Source organism: Xiphophorus couchianus, chromosome 10, assembly GCF_001444195.1.
Source record: "Xiphophorus couchianus chromosome 10, X_couchianus-1.0, whole genome shotgun sequence".
Taxonomy (NCBI): domain Eukaryota; kingdom Metazoa; phylum Chordata; class Actinopteri; order Cyprinodontiformes; family Poeciliidae; genus Xiphophorus; species Xiphophorus couchianus.
The window spans coordinates 6,347,449-6,364,919 of record NC_040237.1 but is presented as its reverse complement, the minus strand read 5'-3'; the positions used below and the strand labels follow the sequence as shown (position 1 = coordinate 6,364,919).

Here is a 17,471-nt window from a genome sequence, read left to right as displayed (position 1 = left end):
GTGAAGTCATTATGTGTATTATTAGTTACAGGGTCAGAAATAAAACAAACAATCTCTAAATGTTGGATCTTCAATGTGCTTCGGACTTCTGTGATTCAAGACGCTTGGTTATTTTGCTCCATTGATGCCTTATGTTTTCACTCAGTATTCTCTTTCTTTTTATAGTTGTTTGTGGTTGGCTTGCTCTCTAACCCCATTTTTAATCAAATCTTTTGTCAGCTCCTTTCAGTCTATTAAAATGAGATTTTTGATTGCTTTTCTTTATAATTGCTGCTTTCATGTTTATCAAAATAATCATACAAACTAATTTTGAAGAAAAGTAGACTCTGGGAGGAAACCATTTTCAAGGTCAATGATTCCCAATTTGTTGTCCACTGAGGGGTAAAAATGGGTTTCAGGTTATGCTTAATTTGGTGAAAATGGAAAACACTTAACTACTTTTAAGTATTTTATCCTGGAGATAAAATAACAAAACATTAAACATTCTTTCAGATATTTTGATATAATAGACTTAAAAGTGAAATTTGTTTTTTTCTCAAAAAATGGTTTAGGATTTATCTGCAAAGTCCGCCAATTGCAGTCTTCTGATCGACTATAGATTTTTAAAAAGCCAGATCTTCCAATTTCGATATTAGTTAATACCATTGTTTTTAAAATATATGTATATAACTGGCACTGTCAGGTGTTAGAGGACAACAGTACACTTTCAATTTTCAAAAATCTTATTTTATTTAAAAGCATTGAGCAATACCCATGACACAACACAAACTTGTTTTAGCTGCACATGAGGTACTTCTCTCTAATATGAATAGTTTAAAGCAGTGGTCTCAAACTACAGTCCTCAAGTGCCAGAGCCCTGCAACTTTTAGATATGTTATTGACCTGCACACTTGAGTTAAATGGTGAAACTGAATCACTTTATGCAGCCAAGCTTTACGGAGTTCTCCTAATAAGCAAATTTTGGAGCTAGGTGTCCTGAAACAGAGACATTTAAAAGTTGCAGGACACCAGCCCTTGAAAACTGGACTTTGAGACTACTGGTTTATAGCAATGCTGCCCCAACTACTAAATCAACTAAACAAAACAACAAAAAATACATTTAGTAATTTTTTTTTTTTCAATTTTTCACATTTTAAAACCAAATAAAACTTTCACAGCAAGTTAAACTATGGACCTAGTTTGAGCCTCTTTCAGAAATAAAGTATTTAGCTTTTACAAAATCACAAGGTTTGAGGTTAGTTGAGGACAAAGCAACAAAAACCACCAATGTCCTGAGTTTTATGTGTCCTTGTCAGGAAAAAGAAAATGTCAAATTTTGGCACCTTTATGGCTCTTTAAATATAAATAAGATTGGTGGATTCACATGGGTTGGTGAACTGAGCCTTAGTTACTGTGAATACCTTGGAGTTGAGCTACTGGTAGTGTTGATGCTGACTGGTCTCTGTGGGTACAAATTTGAGAAAGGTCTATTTTAGAAGTCATCAATTATTTTAAGCTAACTTTGTTCATCCATTGCTTATGCTGCTCAGGAGAGTTCATATTTAACGTGATTTGTATTGAAAAACTGCTGTCGGTGAACTTTTTTATAGGTTTCTGTTTAAAAGCAGGCAATGTCGGCTAACTTGTGTGAAAAATTAGTTTATTCAGATCCCAGAGCCATGCAGAACAACAGAACACACATTGACTGAACAGCGGATGCCTGGTATCCGCAGGGGTTAGAGACCACAGCCGCTTGCGAAGAGCTGAAATCCGCAAATACTTGACCAAGTGCAAAACCCAAAGGAGCTTTCAAGATCAAAAGGAAATTTGTTCCTGAGTTATTGTTTGCCAGGTGCTCAACAGTGCACTAGCAGCACAACACAGTTATATCAAACTGGCTGCTTATTTTAGACTGACAATAACACATCCACCTCAAAGCTTTGTTATTGCGCTGCTAAGCAGCAAGAGGCTGCAATTTTAGCACAGGAGAAAGCTGAATATATTCAGTAATAATGTGACAGTGGCAATATCTGGTATTCTACTAAATTCAAACCCAAATTGGTGTCACTTTTTAATGGCTATAAATTGCCATCCTTGTTAAATATCATGTGCTTTAACGTTCTTTATTCCTAAACCACATCTACATTTTTTCTTTATATAAAGACATTTCCATCTTGCATTTCTGACAAATGTCATTAATTTTTAAGATGTTTGATGCAATTGAAATACTGCTCAATTTTTCATTGTCTTTTTGCTAAAAGCTTGTTCTGCTTTCATGCTAACTTTTACTTTTTCTATTTCTTGGAACAAAATTTACAGTAGTTGCCAAAGAAAAAGAGGAAAGTTGTTTATTTTCTCAACCTTTCTCAATTGCAAATATTTGCATTTTTAGTTGAAGCGGGCTCGTCACCAGTCTGTCACATCAGCTGCTCTGAGTGTATTCAGCCACACAGCATGCATGAGAAAGTTGACTGTCATTTCTCTGTTGAGTTGGATTCCTTGAAGGAGAGCTGTCAGTTTATTCTGGCTTGGTAGCGCAGCAGTCATAGCACAGAAAAAGGAAGATTTTTAAAAAAATACTTTTTTCTGTGTGTGTTTGAGAAAGAACGTGTGTGTGAATTTAGAGGTTGATATTTTGTGTCTGTTGTGCAGCAGCAATGCCACAGGAAGTCTCTGCCACTGACGAGCTGAAAATGTGTCCACCAGATATGTCAGATGGAGCTTGTCCCTTTCTGCTGCAATCCCTAAAGGTCTTTTCATCAAAACGACACCAAAAGATCAATTTAAAAATCTCTTATGGAGGGTTTAAGCATATTTACCTAAAGTCTGAACTTTCACTGGGCCATTCCAGCATAATAATATGCACTGAACTACCTGTCCATTGTAACTCTGGATGGGTTGCTTTCTTCTTGGAGGCAGAATCTTTGCTTCAGTCTCAAGTCTTCTGCAGTTGTTGAGACATTTTTCTTACAGGATTTACCTGTATTTAACACAATCTATCTTAAATCTTTAAATGTATAGAAATGGTGATCAAGAAGTACAGTATATTTCTATTACAAACCAAGTACCTGTGTCCTGTTTTTTAAGAAAGTGGCATTTTATCCAATGCTTTGTCCTTTCTTGGTGCTAGTTTACAAAAAAGAAATATGGATTTCAGTTTTTGTTAAATTATTAGTAGAATACCACCTGCATACAAATTGCACAGTCAAAGAATAGAAAAGGATGGAAAAACAGCAGCCCTTGAGCACTTCTCACACTGGCTTGTAAAATAGAGGCAGAGTTGACACATACAATACACTGCACTTGGCCACTTGTGCATGATTCAGCAAACCCACTTGGCTCCGACATGAGGTCAACACGAAGGCAGCGAGAGCCCTCTTTCCATTGAATCGAGTAGGGAACTTGTCAGAGGGCAGGTAAAACCATCCACATGCTGTTTGCTTTTTTAGCAGCAGACATCTTTACGCTTTCTCATTTCCAAAGAGAATACTCCAGTTTATATCAATTCCTGATATCTTGCAGTATACAGAAGCTCGAAGGGGCATTTCACACCTCTTTGGATGAATTCATTATGTTTACCTTAACAGAAACATTCACCTATGGAAAAGTTAACATGTTCAATTGAGAGAAGGACATTTTTCCTTTACAGAAAAGCTTGTATGCTCAACACCAAGCGAGAATCTTTGACTGTAGGTGGAAAGAAGTTACTCACCAATCCTGTCGGAATGGCAGATATGGTGGATTTACTGGAGTTGAGGGGTTTGTGTGGTTCAATTAATGCACTCATTTTTCACTAATTAAATAAAGCTATTTTTACAGAGAAATGTCCACATCAAGAGATTTACTGTGCTACAGATTCACCATAGTATGTGGAAGTAGATTTTTTTTGTTTTGATGTTTGAGATTTCTAGAGGTTTCAGATCACCAAACAATATTTATTAATAAAGATAGTCAAATATTGACTTCAATATGGAAGAAATGTACACATCTCCACAGTCTCCCTCTCCCAAAAACATATGAAATAAGGGTAACCCTTCTTCTTTTATAAATTTCCAGTGTGCATTTATTTATTTACATAAGTAAAGCTTCCTTCTGTTTTTTAAATATCACATCAGACGTGTAAAGAATTCTGTCTGCACGTCATTTCCTTTGTAATCAGCCAGCTAAGTAATGTAGTGTCAGACTGAGAGTAAAAATAGAATAGGTAAGTCATTTTGACTGCTGGTGGTCATCAAACCCTCTTTCTCTTTATTCTCTCTGCTCCCTTGCTAGTACTCTCCTCTCCAGAGATGTGTGGCAACTCAGGACATGGCTCAATATAGACTGGTGTGCCATTTCCTCAGTGGCTTAATTAAAGGCCTAAAACAATGATCAGCTAATGCAAAAACCCTCCCCAGCTTGTGCAAACATAATTTTTTCCCCCTTCGCTTCTGTCAGGTGCTGAAGTGAGATGAATTATAAGACAGACACAAGCTTGATAACAGCTTATGACGCGTCTGGCTTTGCCCTCTAATCACAGATTTTTCATTTCCACTGAATTTCTGTTTCATTTGCCCTCAAGCATAAGTTGGATATTGAGTCTAGGTTTGGGAAATCTACAGCTCCTAGAACTGGTGATTGATATCAGGAGCAAAGTTTCCTTTATTTTCAGAAAGAACAGTAGATATTTTGCATTTTCATCGTAGTGGTATGTTAATAGGTTTTGTGACCCTTGAGTCTGATACACAGTGCCTACTTTAGTGCTTATGTTGTGAATCAAACAATTTTGACAATTTTTTTTACTAAGAAGTTATTTGGGTTATTTCACAACAATAGAAAATGAACACAAACATTTTGATTGCATGTACTTATTTTCATATAATATCTCTGACAATACACAAAAACTATCTCGTCAGTTCTTTCCAGTTGGTTTTACTTAAAACACAGCACTGAGATTGTCTTAGATGACACACACCTTAACAGTGATTTACCTGAAACTTTTGTGTTGGGTGTAGTTCACCATAAGATACTGATTGACACTGTCAAAAGGTGGTGTGATTCATATAATGCTAGATTGGTTCAGATCTCACTTGTAGGTCTGGGACATCACTTGGCAATGATTATATATGTCAGTGAATAAAGATCACGTGGAGTTCCTTGGGGTTCAACTATTATTTTCTAATTTCTACTCCGATAATCTGATGTCACAACTCCTTATTGTATGTATGTTTCTAACTCAAAACCCTTTTTTCCCCCCATTACAGTACGTCCACAAACTGTTACAGTTTCTTAGTCAGTGTCTATCCATTGTCTCCATCTCATGAAATCAGGTTGAGGTGGTAACAGGTCCAGGTGGGTAAACAGACATTCCTTTCTCTAGTTACACTGCTGCTAGCTCTGGTGAATACCAGGGTGTTCCAGGGCCTAAGCGGATATACACTGACTGGCCACTGCATTGAAACAAGCAGTCACCTGCCACCCAATTATAGCATTTAGAAAACCACTTGCTGAAGCTCAAACTGAGCACCAGAATTGGGAAGACAGAGGATTTAAGTGGCTTTGATCATGGAAATGTTGTTGGTGCCAATATGCTAATCTGAGTATTTCAGAAAATTAAGGTCAAAAAACATATTTTTGATTTAATGAGGATCATCCAATAAAGAGAAACTATCTCCTTTGCATGATGTCTTTTTGATGTCAGAGTGAAATGTGCAGACAGGCTCAAGATGACAAGGCAACATTAGCTCAAATGACCAGTTTGATATCCAATATATCTGGAATACTCTCTAAATGCACAGCAAATCAGCTATAATGACTCACAGTTATCAAAATTGGCCAATAACAGATTGGAAAAATTTAGCAAATGTGTTACAAATTTGACATGAACAACATAAAATCATAGATCCATCCTGTGTTGTATCAACAATTCATGCTTGTGGTAGTAGTATAATGGTGTGGAGGTTAATATATCTTGATGCATGTTGGACCTTTTTTACTCTTTATGTAATAATAAATTATTTAATCTTGTGACATTGCTGGAAAATTGCATGAAATGTAGAAAGATGCTGATCAGTTAACTTTGTTGGCTCAACTCCCCCTCCAAAAAACCCCCCAAAACTGCTGAGTTATTAGGCCTGACAGGATGTGCAAATATATATTTTAGCTCCGTTCTCTCACATATCCTCATACATACATCAAAGAGGTAATTGATAGACTCTGGAAATAGTGCGGAGGAATATTTTGTTCTATCTCCAAATCTTTTTTTTTTTTCTTCCTCAAGAAGGCCTTATTTGACCTACCTTCCTTTAACTCCCCCGTTTAAATGAAAGAGTTGTCATGGTAACACTACTGGTGTCATTCCAGTGAGAAAAGTGGAGAGATGAGCCACAAGAGCTCTGGCTGGCCTTAGAGAGCTTCTGGTTTACTCCATACACAGCTTGTCACTTTAATAGACTTGCACAGACTGTGAGATGAGTGCAAAGATTATAACTTTACTAAACTGGGCAACTGTGAACTGGACTGCAGACCTAAATATTTCCATTTGCAGACAGATCTTACATCTTTTTCTTTCATTACCCCTAAGCAGCTTCTGTGTCATGTGTTTCTGTTTTATATTTAGATCTGGAAGTATGCTTGCAAGATCTATCACCTCTATTTACTCCACCATCAGCTGATTATAGTACCTTGAAATCGGTGCTTAGCAGAAGTATTTATGCCTCTTGACCTTTTTTTATCATTTTTCATTCATTGTATTTCATGTAGTAGAAGCAAAGTAACATTTGTTTCAACTTCTTTTGGTAATTAAACTCTGAAAAGTGGCGGGCCAAAATATTCTGTCCCTTTTATTGGAGATAAAGGACCCTAAATATAAAAACTGTCACCGAACAAGTAAAATCCACAAAATCTTGAGACCCGTTCTACTGAAAGACATTTCAATAGTTCTAAGAAATTTTTTATAATATTCCTTAAAATGCACAGTCGAAACTGTCTTGACACAATAGCAGAAGCTAATATCTACAGAGTTAGGGATCACAACAGCCTACAAATAGCTGAAATCGGCAAATCCTTTAAAAAGTTAATAAATGCATATTTTATTGCTTCTACGTATACCTTAGTAGTAGTGCTGAAGCTAGCATCCATAGTCTTCCTCGTCACCGCTTTTAGGAGTTCATCCAATCAGCACCAACGAAAATGAATGGCACTCCTGGATTGGCTGCTTTTGCGATCGTCAACCAATAGCGTGTCAAGTAGAATTGTGCCTCGGTACTTAATCTTCCCAAGATGCATTTTCTTCAGCATATTTTAGATGTGCTGTATGAAAAAATCTTCAAATCGGTGAATCAGCAAATACTGAACTGTGAGTAGAAGGGGTTCCACTGTAATGTACAACTGTTGTGGAAAAGCAACACTGCTCATACCCTCAGACACATTATCCCTAAGATTTTTGTAGCAAAATTGTGCTCTGGGGATGCTTTCTTCCGCAGATGATTGTAAGAGAGATGAAGCTAAACAAAGGACAATGGCAGTTTTCAGGAATAAAGTCACCTGTTCACAGCTGCAGGTACATCACTTGTCCTTTGGCGCTCTTGATTGAAAACTAGGAGTCAGCTTAAGGGGCTTACATTTTTGTATGCTGCCTCGGAGCCTTTTTGCAAGTCCCATGCTAAGGCTTACAGCATGTAAAGTTTGCTGAGGGCGTTTTATCTTGAGGATTCATTCACAGCTGAAGAGATGCCAGGAATGAGCAAATATGGGATACCCTCCAGCTGATCTGGCTTGTCTTTTTTTTGCATGGTCGGGAGAGATGCTGCAGAAGGCTCCAAGCCGATGATTTCTGAAGATTGTTGCCTTCTTTGAACCCCTTTGCTTCTTTTATTAATAAATTAACTGCCAAGCTTGCGTATACACTGCTATTGCTGAAAAAATCCAGCCCCCCTTGGTGACAGGGCAATTTGTGTGTATGGGAATGAATAGTTTGTTCTTCAGTTTGGAGAATAAAACTTTCCATTTTCCTCTTTTATATGCTTGCTTGAGCAGTTGTCTTTGTGCTACTTTCAAATTCTTTCTTAGCTTTTAATGCTGAGGAGCTGAGGATAACTGAGGCTTACATGCACTCACTGGTTCAAGGGTTACATCACTTGCATGATAAATTCACTGTCAACCCCCACTTTTATCATGATATCCCTTCTCTAGATTTCCCCTAGGTATGGATTTGGTGAAGAATTAATTTTTTCAAAATTAAATGATGGCATAAGGTGCACTGGGCAATCAACTGACAACAACTTTGCTAGCCAATAGAGCAGAGACAACATTCAGATATTTATCAGGAACATCATAAAACGCACAAATTTCCCACGCAAAGAACAGAACATAAAATCCCCTACCAGAATATTTGGTCTGTCACAGTGTCAGTATTATAGTTTTTGGGCTTTTTTTGGTCATTATTAATAAGTGTTTGCATGAACACTAGCAGTGGTTGATTAGCTAATTGAATCACCTCCTCTACATTTTCAAAGTTTATGCATGCACCTTTATATACATAATAAAAATAGCTTCAGCATATTGCATCATAGTCAGGAAATAGGGAGCACTTGAACTTCTAAAGTTTTTGAAGTTCAAGATCTTGTGGAACAAAGCCAACTAACTCTAGTGTTTTTCTTTTTGCTCTTCATGTGAGTCTTCTAAACTAACTTTTTTTTGTTTTTGCAATATTGCTTCAGATGTTCCAGTTTAACTTAAAAACCTTTGAGAACTGCTGTTTTATTTTAAACAGCACCCACATCTTGCTCCTGAAAAATGTCAGTCTTATTTAACTTTTTGTTAAAATGAGTTTCCATTTACTCCCACATCTTTTCTTACTTATTAGCAAATATCACTTTGCTTGTTTTATGTTCCTGCTTCTCTTTTGCTCTTGATTCTTTTCTTGGTGACTGATTATTTTGATCCTCTGAATAAATCTCTTGAGTAATTACTCTTGAATGTAATTTTCCTATGCAGTGTCTCATCAGAAAACACTCTGTGTTGTTACGTTAACGATTAGAGGAGCGCTTACACTGTAAAGCAGTGACAACAGACAGCATCAGCAGCTTGTTTTCTATCGGCCAGCCGCACATTGACTTTTCTTTCGATTGGCTACAAATTTACAGCTAGGACGGCAAACTGCAGTGCTAAAAACAGAGCTGTTGGGAACTCACAGGCTTTACAATCAGTGAAGACAAAAGAGCGGAGGAGTGGAGAGCAGCAGGTTAATGAGATCACCCACTAGGTGAGGTCGCCCACCTCGTCAAACCGGGGAAGGCCTGCTTCAGGAGTCGGATCCAATCAGCAGAGCTTGTCGGAAGCCATCAGAATCAGAGCCACAGAGTCCTTCTGCCGCGGTTCTTTGATTTAAACCCGATTGTTTATTGAATCCACTTCCTTCTCGTTTCCAGGGGAGCTTTGTGGCCTGCATGACTGCCATCCTGAGACAGATGGATGTCTATCATTATGGTCATCTGATCAACACTTTTGGCAAGATAAGAAGTGATGTGGTGGTGAGTACATCGTAATATGTCTGCCCTTTTCTATATATATATATATATATATATATATATATATAAATACAGTATATATATAATACATTACCTTACATCTAACCCTTTTATAGAAGGGATTAAAAAAATATGTAATTTGGTAATTGAATTCATAAATAAATATTGTTTTCATATTTAGAAAAAGTCATTTTGTTGCAGTATCAACATTGTCTTAGTCCTGGAAGAACATTTGTTTTCCAGATGAAGAAAAAGATAGGAAGCCTTACCCCACAATAGTTCACCTTACCCTCTTTTGCTGAAAAACCTTTAGTAAGAAACTTTTTGTCACCATCTACCAGTGTCTCATCAGTTTGAGGAAAATTCCCCAATACGCTTTTAGACATGAGATGTTTTAAGAGTTTCTTACATGAGGTAAAGATCTCAGGTCTCATTTATAAAACACTGCATATGTTCAATACTAAAAGTGCAAATACGCCCATATGCTAAAAAACAAACCAAAAAAAGACATGATTTATAGAACCATTTGCACAGATACCAGAAAGCAATTTCTCCTTTATAGATCACACCGCCTTCTGTTCCACCTTCTGTTCCCCACCTCACCATATGCATTGCCAGTTTCACCCACCTTCAAAAAAAGCATATGGGCCAGAGTTTGCGTGAGGAACTTCACGTTCTCCCGTCAAATTTATTTATTTTTTTTATAGACTACAGCCTTATAGAGAAAGTGACGTTTCAGGCCTCGTTTTGTTGCAGTCTAGTTCCATTGGAGGTTAAATGTTTTGACAAATGATGTTACATTTTCCTCAAGCACCCTCTCATACATGGTAAAATTTCTTCAATTTAGCTGCAGCAAAAATCACCAACCATGAAACTTCCAGCTCTGTTTCACCATCTGTATGAGGTTCTCTTTCCTCAGTGCTCTGTTTGGTTTCTGCAAAACACATTCTTTTTCATTGTAAAGGCTTTGCAATTTAAATATCAACAATCTGCTGTAGGTCCTGTGATAACAATTTAGCCTTTTTAGAAATTTCTTTTAGCTTCTTAAGGTAAACACGGTTCATTGCTACTGTGTTTGTACTTGTATCCTCTTCAAGGCGGTTATCTAGACAGTAGAATGCCTAATTTTGAGAGCTCTTTAAATGCTTTACCAAACTCACAAGTTGGTCTACCCTTGTGTCTGAAGGGCTTTGAGAACTGTTTTGATCTCAGAATTATGTGTTTTGCTTTCACTTATTTTTACATTGTTTGGCAGCAGCTTCTTTGTCATAATTTTGTGTCAGTGACCGTCTAGATAGCAGTATTCACCATGACTGTGTGGGCTACAGTATGGTCATAAGATGTAATTTCTTTATTAAAAGTCTCCTTTTGTTGGTTTATGATATTCAAATTTTCCAAGAAACTGAATTTTGTGTCTTCATTAACTGTAAACCTTAATCATAGTAACTTGCAAAATGTAAATTATAAAGCATGCAACTCTATACTATATGTATATATACATTTTTGAATTGATTTACTGGAGTAAATTGACTTTCTGAATTTTTCTTATTTATTGAGAGGCATTTGTAAATTCTTGCCCTCCATTTAAAGGTATGAAATTGAATTTCTTAAAGACCTTGCCTTCAGGGTTCTACATGAACAACAGAAACTGAGGAAAATGGATTACTTATTGCAGCCAGCATGTAGTGGGAGAGCAGGAATAAATCCCAATGATTTTGGTTTTGAGCCCTAAATAATCCTGCCCTTAGAGCAGCATTTCTCCAGTAGCTGTTGCCAGATTAGCATTCTATTGCTCCTTCCCAACAAATAACAAAATCTGTCTGCCAGGGAATTGGGGAGATTATGGAGCTAGGATCATATATCAGATAAGCTTCCCAGGTACATCTGTTGAAAATACAAGTAGTCTTTTTGGAATTTACCTTACATGACAGTAGTAGTTTTTGTTCTTATTTCATTAAACTCATATTTGCTGACATCCTAATAGGTGTCATTTTATAAATAACAATATTATATGCCTTTACATACCTGTAAAAAACCCTACCATAAACAAATAAAATAGTGTTTTCTGACATATTTGAGACAGATTTCTGTTAAGGGGACATATTTAGACACATTTCAGTAACCCAAATGACTTTGTTGTTCTGCAGTTTTTCTTCATGTGTAAACTCCCTTCCATTCACAGAAATTCATTTAACTAGATAGGATAATTTAATGCCAGTAACCTGCATAGTTACATTGCTAGTTTTTAGACATTGCTGTTAAGAAGAAATCTCCCTAAAACTAGATAGAGACTGCGCTGAGATTTTGTGACCAATTTCTGATCACTGATTTTGTACAGCTATAACCCAATTTTAGCCAAATATGACTTCTCTTTCCGAGTAATTTATAGCACAACAACTTAAACTTCGTTTTTAATTTTGTCATGTTACATCAACAAACTTTAAAAAAAAAAAATGCTTCAAAGTCCATCACAATGTGGAACAGTTTAGTGGTCTAAAGAAAGAGATGTATAAGTCCTTAGAATTTTGTAACATGCCTTCATAAAATAGAACGTTAATGAAAACCTCTTCATATTGCTCTGATTTATGAGGTCAGACTGTTTTCATTTTGACAACTTTCTCTTTCCCACAGGATTTCCTTATGGAAACATTTATCATGTTTAAAAATCTCATTGGGAAAAACGTCTACCCCTCGGACTGGATCATTATGAACATGATGCAAAACAAGTAAGTGAAATTTTTGCTGAATTAACACACACTCCAAACACGAAATGGAAAAAGTAATGCAGCTTGAAAACGTCCATCTCTGTTGTTGCTAAGGAACGGCAGTGGGGAGCGGGTGAGAATATTTTTTTCCAAATGTTTTTCTCTCCATGCAAATATCGGCACAAGGCCTCGGCAGTGTAGCAATCAGATGAGCAGTCAGCGCAGCCTCAAACAAATGCATGAATTATAAATGCTTTGGAGTATGCTGTCTGCTAATCTCCAAATTTAGTCTCAGCATCTCTTTACTCTGACGCTTGTTGTGCCACAGCAGCTTTCTCTTTTATTAATGTTGCCTTGCTTGATTTATTTTTATTTTTTTAAATAAAGTAAAAAACATTAAATACATTTTTTAGTTCAGGAGTTTAGTCAAGAGCTTTGCTTTGTGCATATGTCACCTGAAAATATTTCCTTTTCATAAGTGACTTTTGCAATAACAGAACCTGTTGTGATGCACTGTTAGGGGTTTACACATCAGAAATTGACTGTGAAAACCCGAAGTCATATTTCTTATCTACAAGTGTCTGAGTCGAGGTAGATTTCTGTTGTCTCTGTGAAAATTCCAGATAGAATGAAGACATACAGTATCTGCCTTTTAAGATTTTTACTACCCTTTCAACTTCTTTTGTCTCATGAAAAGACTTGAAAAACATCGGAAGACTTGCTGTGTTTTTTAATACTCCCTTAATTCTGTCTCCCTGCTGCTGTTCAAGTTGTCTATATATCATTAAAGGACTTTAGTCATTTGTCTTTCACAAGGTCTTTTTGACATGTTTGAGTGGAAGAACACCTGTGTATTTTATTAAGGATGGATGACCGGACAGTAAAATGGATGCTCGCAATGATGAATGTTGGGATGGATAGATGAATGCATAGACATAAAAAAAAAAATCCACCTAAGTGGTTAGAGCCAGCAAACTTATCCACTTCTCGCTATACAGTATTTCTTATCTTTTCAGAACGTTTCATTGATTATTTTAAAATAAAAGCAATCAATGACAAATCTAGTGACTTTTTTTGTTATTGAATACCTTTATAACAACATGTAAACCCCTTCCACTTCCTAAAGACTTCAATCTATCTTACACTGTCTTCCTGCAGCAGTCAGAGCAGAGGAGACCCCATTCCACTTTGTGTCCACATTGCAAATGAATCATTTTGTGCAAAGCTCAGAAATTCTGTAGAGCCATGCTCACAACATTCATTATTCCAAACCCTGTCTCACCACCTGGTGTATGTGTTTGAGGAAGATGGTTTTGTGCCAGAATGCGTAGACACAAACCAAGCTGTACTGTTGTAATCAATAGAGAAATCCAACCACAGCCAACCATAGAAGAACTACTGACTCAGAACACAAAAACGTAAAGACAACCCTTACAAATCCTTGAGGTTTCAAAAAAAGGCGAATTGGGGTTTAGTTACACTTCAAAGACCTTACATTTTCTTCCTTAGCAGCTTGATGGGACAGTTATTGTACTACACTAAATTTCTTACAAAACTTTGTTTCCTCAAGCTGCTCGTTTCAAGCTCATGCTGTAGAAGAGGATACAATTACATTTTTTTAAACTTATTTCTTGAATAGACCTTTGGCAATGAATCATACTTTAAACACTTTTTCTCTGAAACCACTGAAGATTTTTATTTTTATTTTTTTTTACCACGGAAGCAAATAGAGCCAATTATGTATGAATGCTTAAGTTGAGTTCTGTTTTTGTAAGTTTTTTTTTTCCTTTCTTGCTTGTGTAGAAAAACAAACAGTCAAACTTTGAATATGACAGTACATGAACCTGTCTGTATAGTACAGGTACTGGCTGTGTGATAAAACTGCAAAACCTGCTTATGAATCCTGCCCACATACATCTGCAGAATATGGTAGAAAGACTGCACCTCTGGCTGCTTAACAATCTGAGTGTCTCCTGGTAAACTGGGGTCAAGCGTTTGTTTTAAACGGCACATGCATTAGTCAGAATTTGTTTTTGTGGGTGTGGAAACCCTGCAAAAACACCTGCTATTTGCAGCAGGTGCTGTGCTTATTATGCTGGCCTCTATTTGACTCTGAGCAGTTTTCAGCCTCTTCCTATTCCTGCCAAAAGCATCATCTCCAGCTAGGCCATTTGACTACAGATTGCATTGCTAGATTTAGATTATATCGCTTTTATTCATCCAGTTGATTGCTGCATGCCGTATTCCTTTCTAAGGAAGACTGTATTTGCTGCCTGTGTCACAAAGCAAAAGACATTGATGTGTTTTGCACCCAGTTCCCTGCTGGTGAGCAATGACATCTGTTTTCATGTTGGCAAACACGGGATCCCTTATTGAACTTTCCTTAACCTCACACTCAACATTTCAACATGACTCATTTTGCATTTAACAGTCAAAAGAGCTAATTTAAGAACTTATGAGTTGATGTAATCCTGTGATTCAGCCAGATTGATGACATCGCTGAGGTGCCATCAGGTTTTTTTAAGCTGCTGCTTTGTACCGTGGTGCATAAAGACTTTTATTTTTGATGCCGTCTTGAGACCAGTGTGTCATCCCCTTTGCCTCAGCAGACTCTTTGTCAGCTAAACCTTTATGCTTGTGCATTTGTGACAGGCAGCCAAAAGATTAATTCAGCATTTGAGCTTGTGCATTCTGTCACTTGCTTGAGGTAAATTGTTATTTATTTCAATGAAAAACAAGTCTGTCAAATCCTGACTCATCTCACCTTCCTTATACTTGAGCTTGTTGAAATACTTCAAGTGCATGCTTCATGACAAATTAGCAAAACTCCTCCATTTGTTGCCATCCGCCTGAGAGTGTTTGATTGGTTGTGTTCCTGCCTCCTCACAGAGCAAGGTGACACAATGCTTCATTTCATGACAGCACAGTTAATGTTTTGCAAAACCTTTTTTCTTTTAATTGCCTTAAGCAAACACTGAAGTTGGACCCAGGTCACAGTAACATATGAAGTCTGGAATAGAGCTGGGCATTGTTAGGAAACTTGCTGTTCAATTAGATTTTAATTCAGTATTGTTTTAAATACTTCAGTATTGACTTAGTATTAAGTTGTAGTATGCAAATAAATAATTGGATTACCTATTAATGATTTTATGTATTAACTTTTTTCTAATATTTCCTGCCCATATATACAGCCATGGTGGTATGCATCACTTTAACAGTGTATACATTAACATTTCTATCTGAAAATTAAAATCGTAGCACAATAACACTCGTGCTCAATACAGAGTATTGTATTAAAATTGAAGTAAATTGTATGTAATCATAAAAAAGTATCCTTTACTTGTAGAAACTGAGATAATTACATCATTTTTGAATTATCATTTATAAACATATTTGATCAATTTTGCCATTCTGACCGACACGCCTATTGAATTCTTAATAATTGATAACCAAAACATCAAGATAGACTTTATTCAAATTAATGTTATATGAATAAAATGAATAAAGTAACCAAATAAATTAGCGCTTTAAAATTTATACTCAAAAATAAATTTTGTGGAAACTCAGTGTGCCAAACTTTTTAAAAGTTAACAAAATTCAACAAATATTTTGCCCTGCTAATAGCAGTTTAGCGGTTTAGCAGAAGTGTGTCCATCACTGTATTCCTCTTATGCCAGGTGATGCATATTGCACACAGCGCAAGGATTTGACTTTTGAATTAATTTTACTGCCAATGACCAATTATAATTAATTTAACTAATTTGGATACTAATTGCCACAGTTTATCTCTTGCGTGTGCTATATTTAAGTAAAAAAAGTCAGTACATAAGTGAATTGTACACCGAGTAAATATATGCATTAACTAAGGCTACTGTTGCAACGTGCAGGCGAAGCACATGCAAATGTGCGTAGTCACTCTTTTTAATGAAGATCTTTGAGCATATGCATCTAATACTAGTACACCAATATTCACTTTTCACATTTCAACAGACAAACAATTGCTTTTTATTTGACTTAATAGGACTGTTATGGTATTTGAGCTTGTCTAGTGTAACATCTATTACTGTACAAAGAGCTTATGACATGTTGGAATACTGTTCAGTCTTCTTCATGGATGTCTTAACTGTGATGAACTCATGTCACGTTTAGCTCAGTGATTTGAAACCCCTACTGTCAGCAGATGGTTTCTGTTATGAACCCACATTGTGATAGCACCACTAATGAGATGGACTTAACCTCCCACTCTTTCTCCGGCCATCAGTTTCTACTTTCCTCTGGGTTGCAAACGGATTTATGGGCTCTAATTGCCCCGTTGACAGCAGCATCAGCAGGGTCAGCCACAGACTGTCGTTTATCACTGCGCCAACTGGCCACGACTTAAGAGTTATGATTAATTGGCAATAGGGACTGTCTCACATGTGTTCTCTGAAGTGGCATGAAGCACATTTCCTTGTTTTTATCATTTTATTGAATGTCTCTGATATGGTTACTTCCGATGCGTCAGTCTGAACTTTGTCAGTCAGATTTAGTGTTTTGTTTTAATCCCTTTTTGACAAACACAGCAGTGGCAAATACAATACTTCATTACCTGATTATTTCAAAAAGAATCATGTGATCCTTCTTGCATCCTTGGTCAGACAAATAATCAGAGTGTAACTGCGGCCTGCATTGCAATACATGGAACAGCATTGAAATGCCTTTAGGCTAACAGTAGCATTTTGGATAATTTTAGCATATACACTTGTGCACTAATTTTAACATACTAGTGGGGGGCAATGCTCTGCTAATGTTTAAGCTTACATTTTATAAACATTGTTACAATTTCCCCATGGGAATCAATAAGTATATTCTATTCTATTCTATTATTAATTTGGTGTTAAGAGATGAGTGATTTTTCTGGTAACGAACTGCCACGAAGTATAAATCAGATTTTTACTTTTGTGTTGAATGTCTGTTTTAGAATATATTTACCACCAATGAAAAAAAATCACTTTTCTGCCAAATTCACCAACTGTACAATAATTAAGTAGCATAAAATAAGTAGTATTTCAAAAGAGCAGAACAAATCTTATGTTTTTTTAACAATAACAATGTTTGTTGTTAATCTGTTGCTAAAAGGTGAGTGTGTTTTCTAGTAACACAGTGCCACAAATTAAACATCTGATTTTTACTTTTGCAATATTTACCAACTGTACATTTTTTGTGTCTAAGTAGATGAGCAGTATTTCAAAAGAGCTTATGTTTTATAAACAATAATATTACATGTTACTAATTTGGT

General features: G+C 36.3%; 1 protein-coding gene across 2 annotated transcripts in view; it reads left to right on the top strand.

Annotated features, from left to right (window-relative positions):
* dock1 (dedicator of cytokinesis 1) overlaps nucleotides 1-17,471 on the top strand; it is a 215,075-nt gene that overhangs the window by 126,996 nt on the left and 70,608 nt on the right. For both annotated transcript variants that reach the window (XM_028029430.1, XM_028029431.1), the window contains exons 28-29: nucleotides 9,390-9,491; nucleotides 12,120-12,214. In XM_028029430.1, the coding sequence (XP_027885231.1) occupies nucleotides 9,390-9,491; nucleotides 12,120-12,214 (197 nt within the window). The remainder of the gene's footprint in view (nucleotides 1-9,389; nucleotides 9,492-12,119; nucleotides 12,215-17,471) is intronic.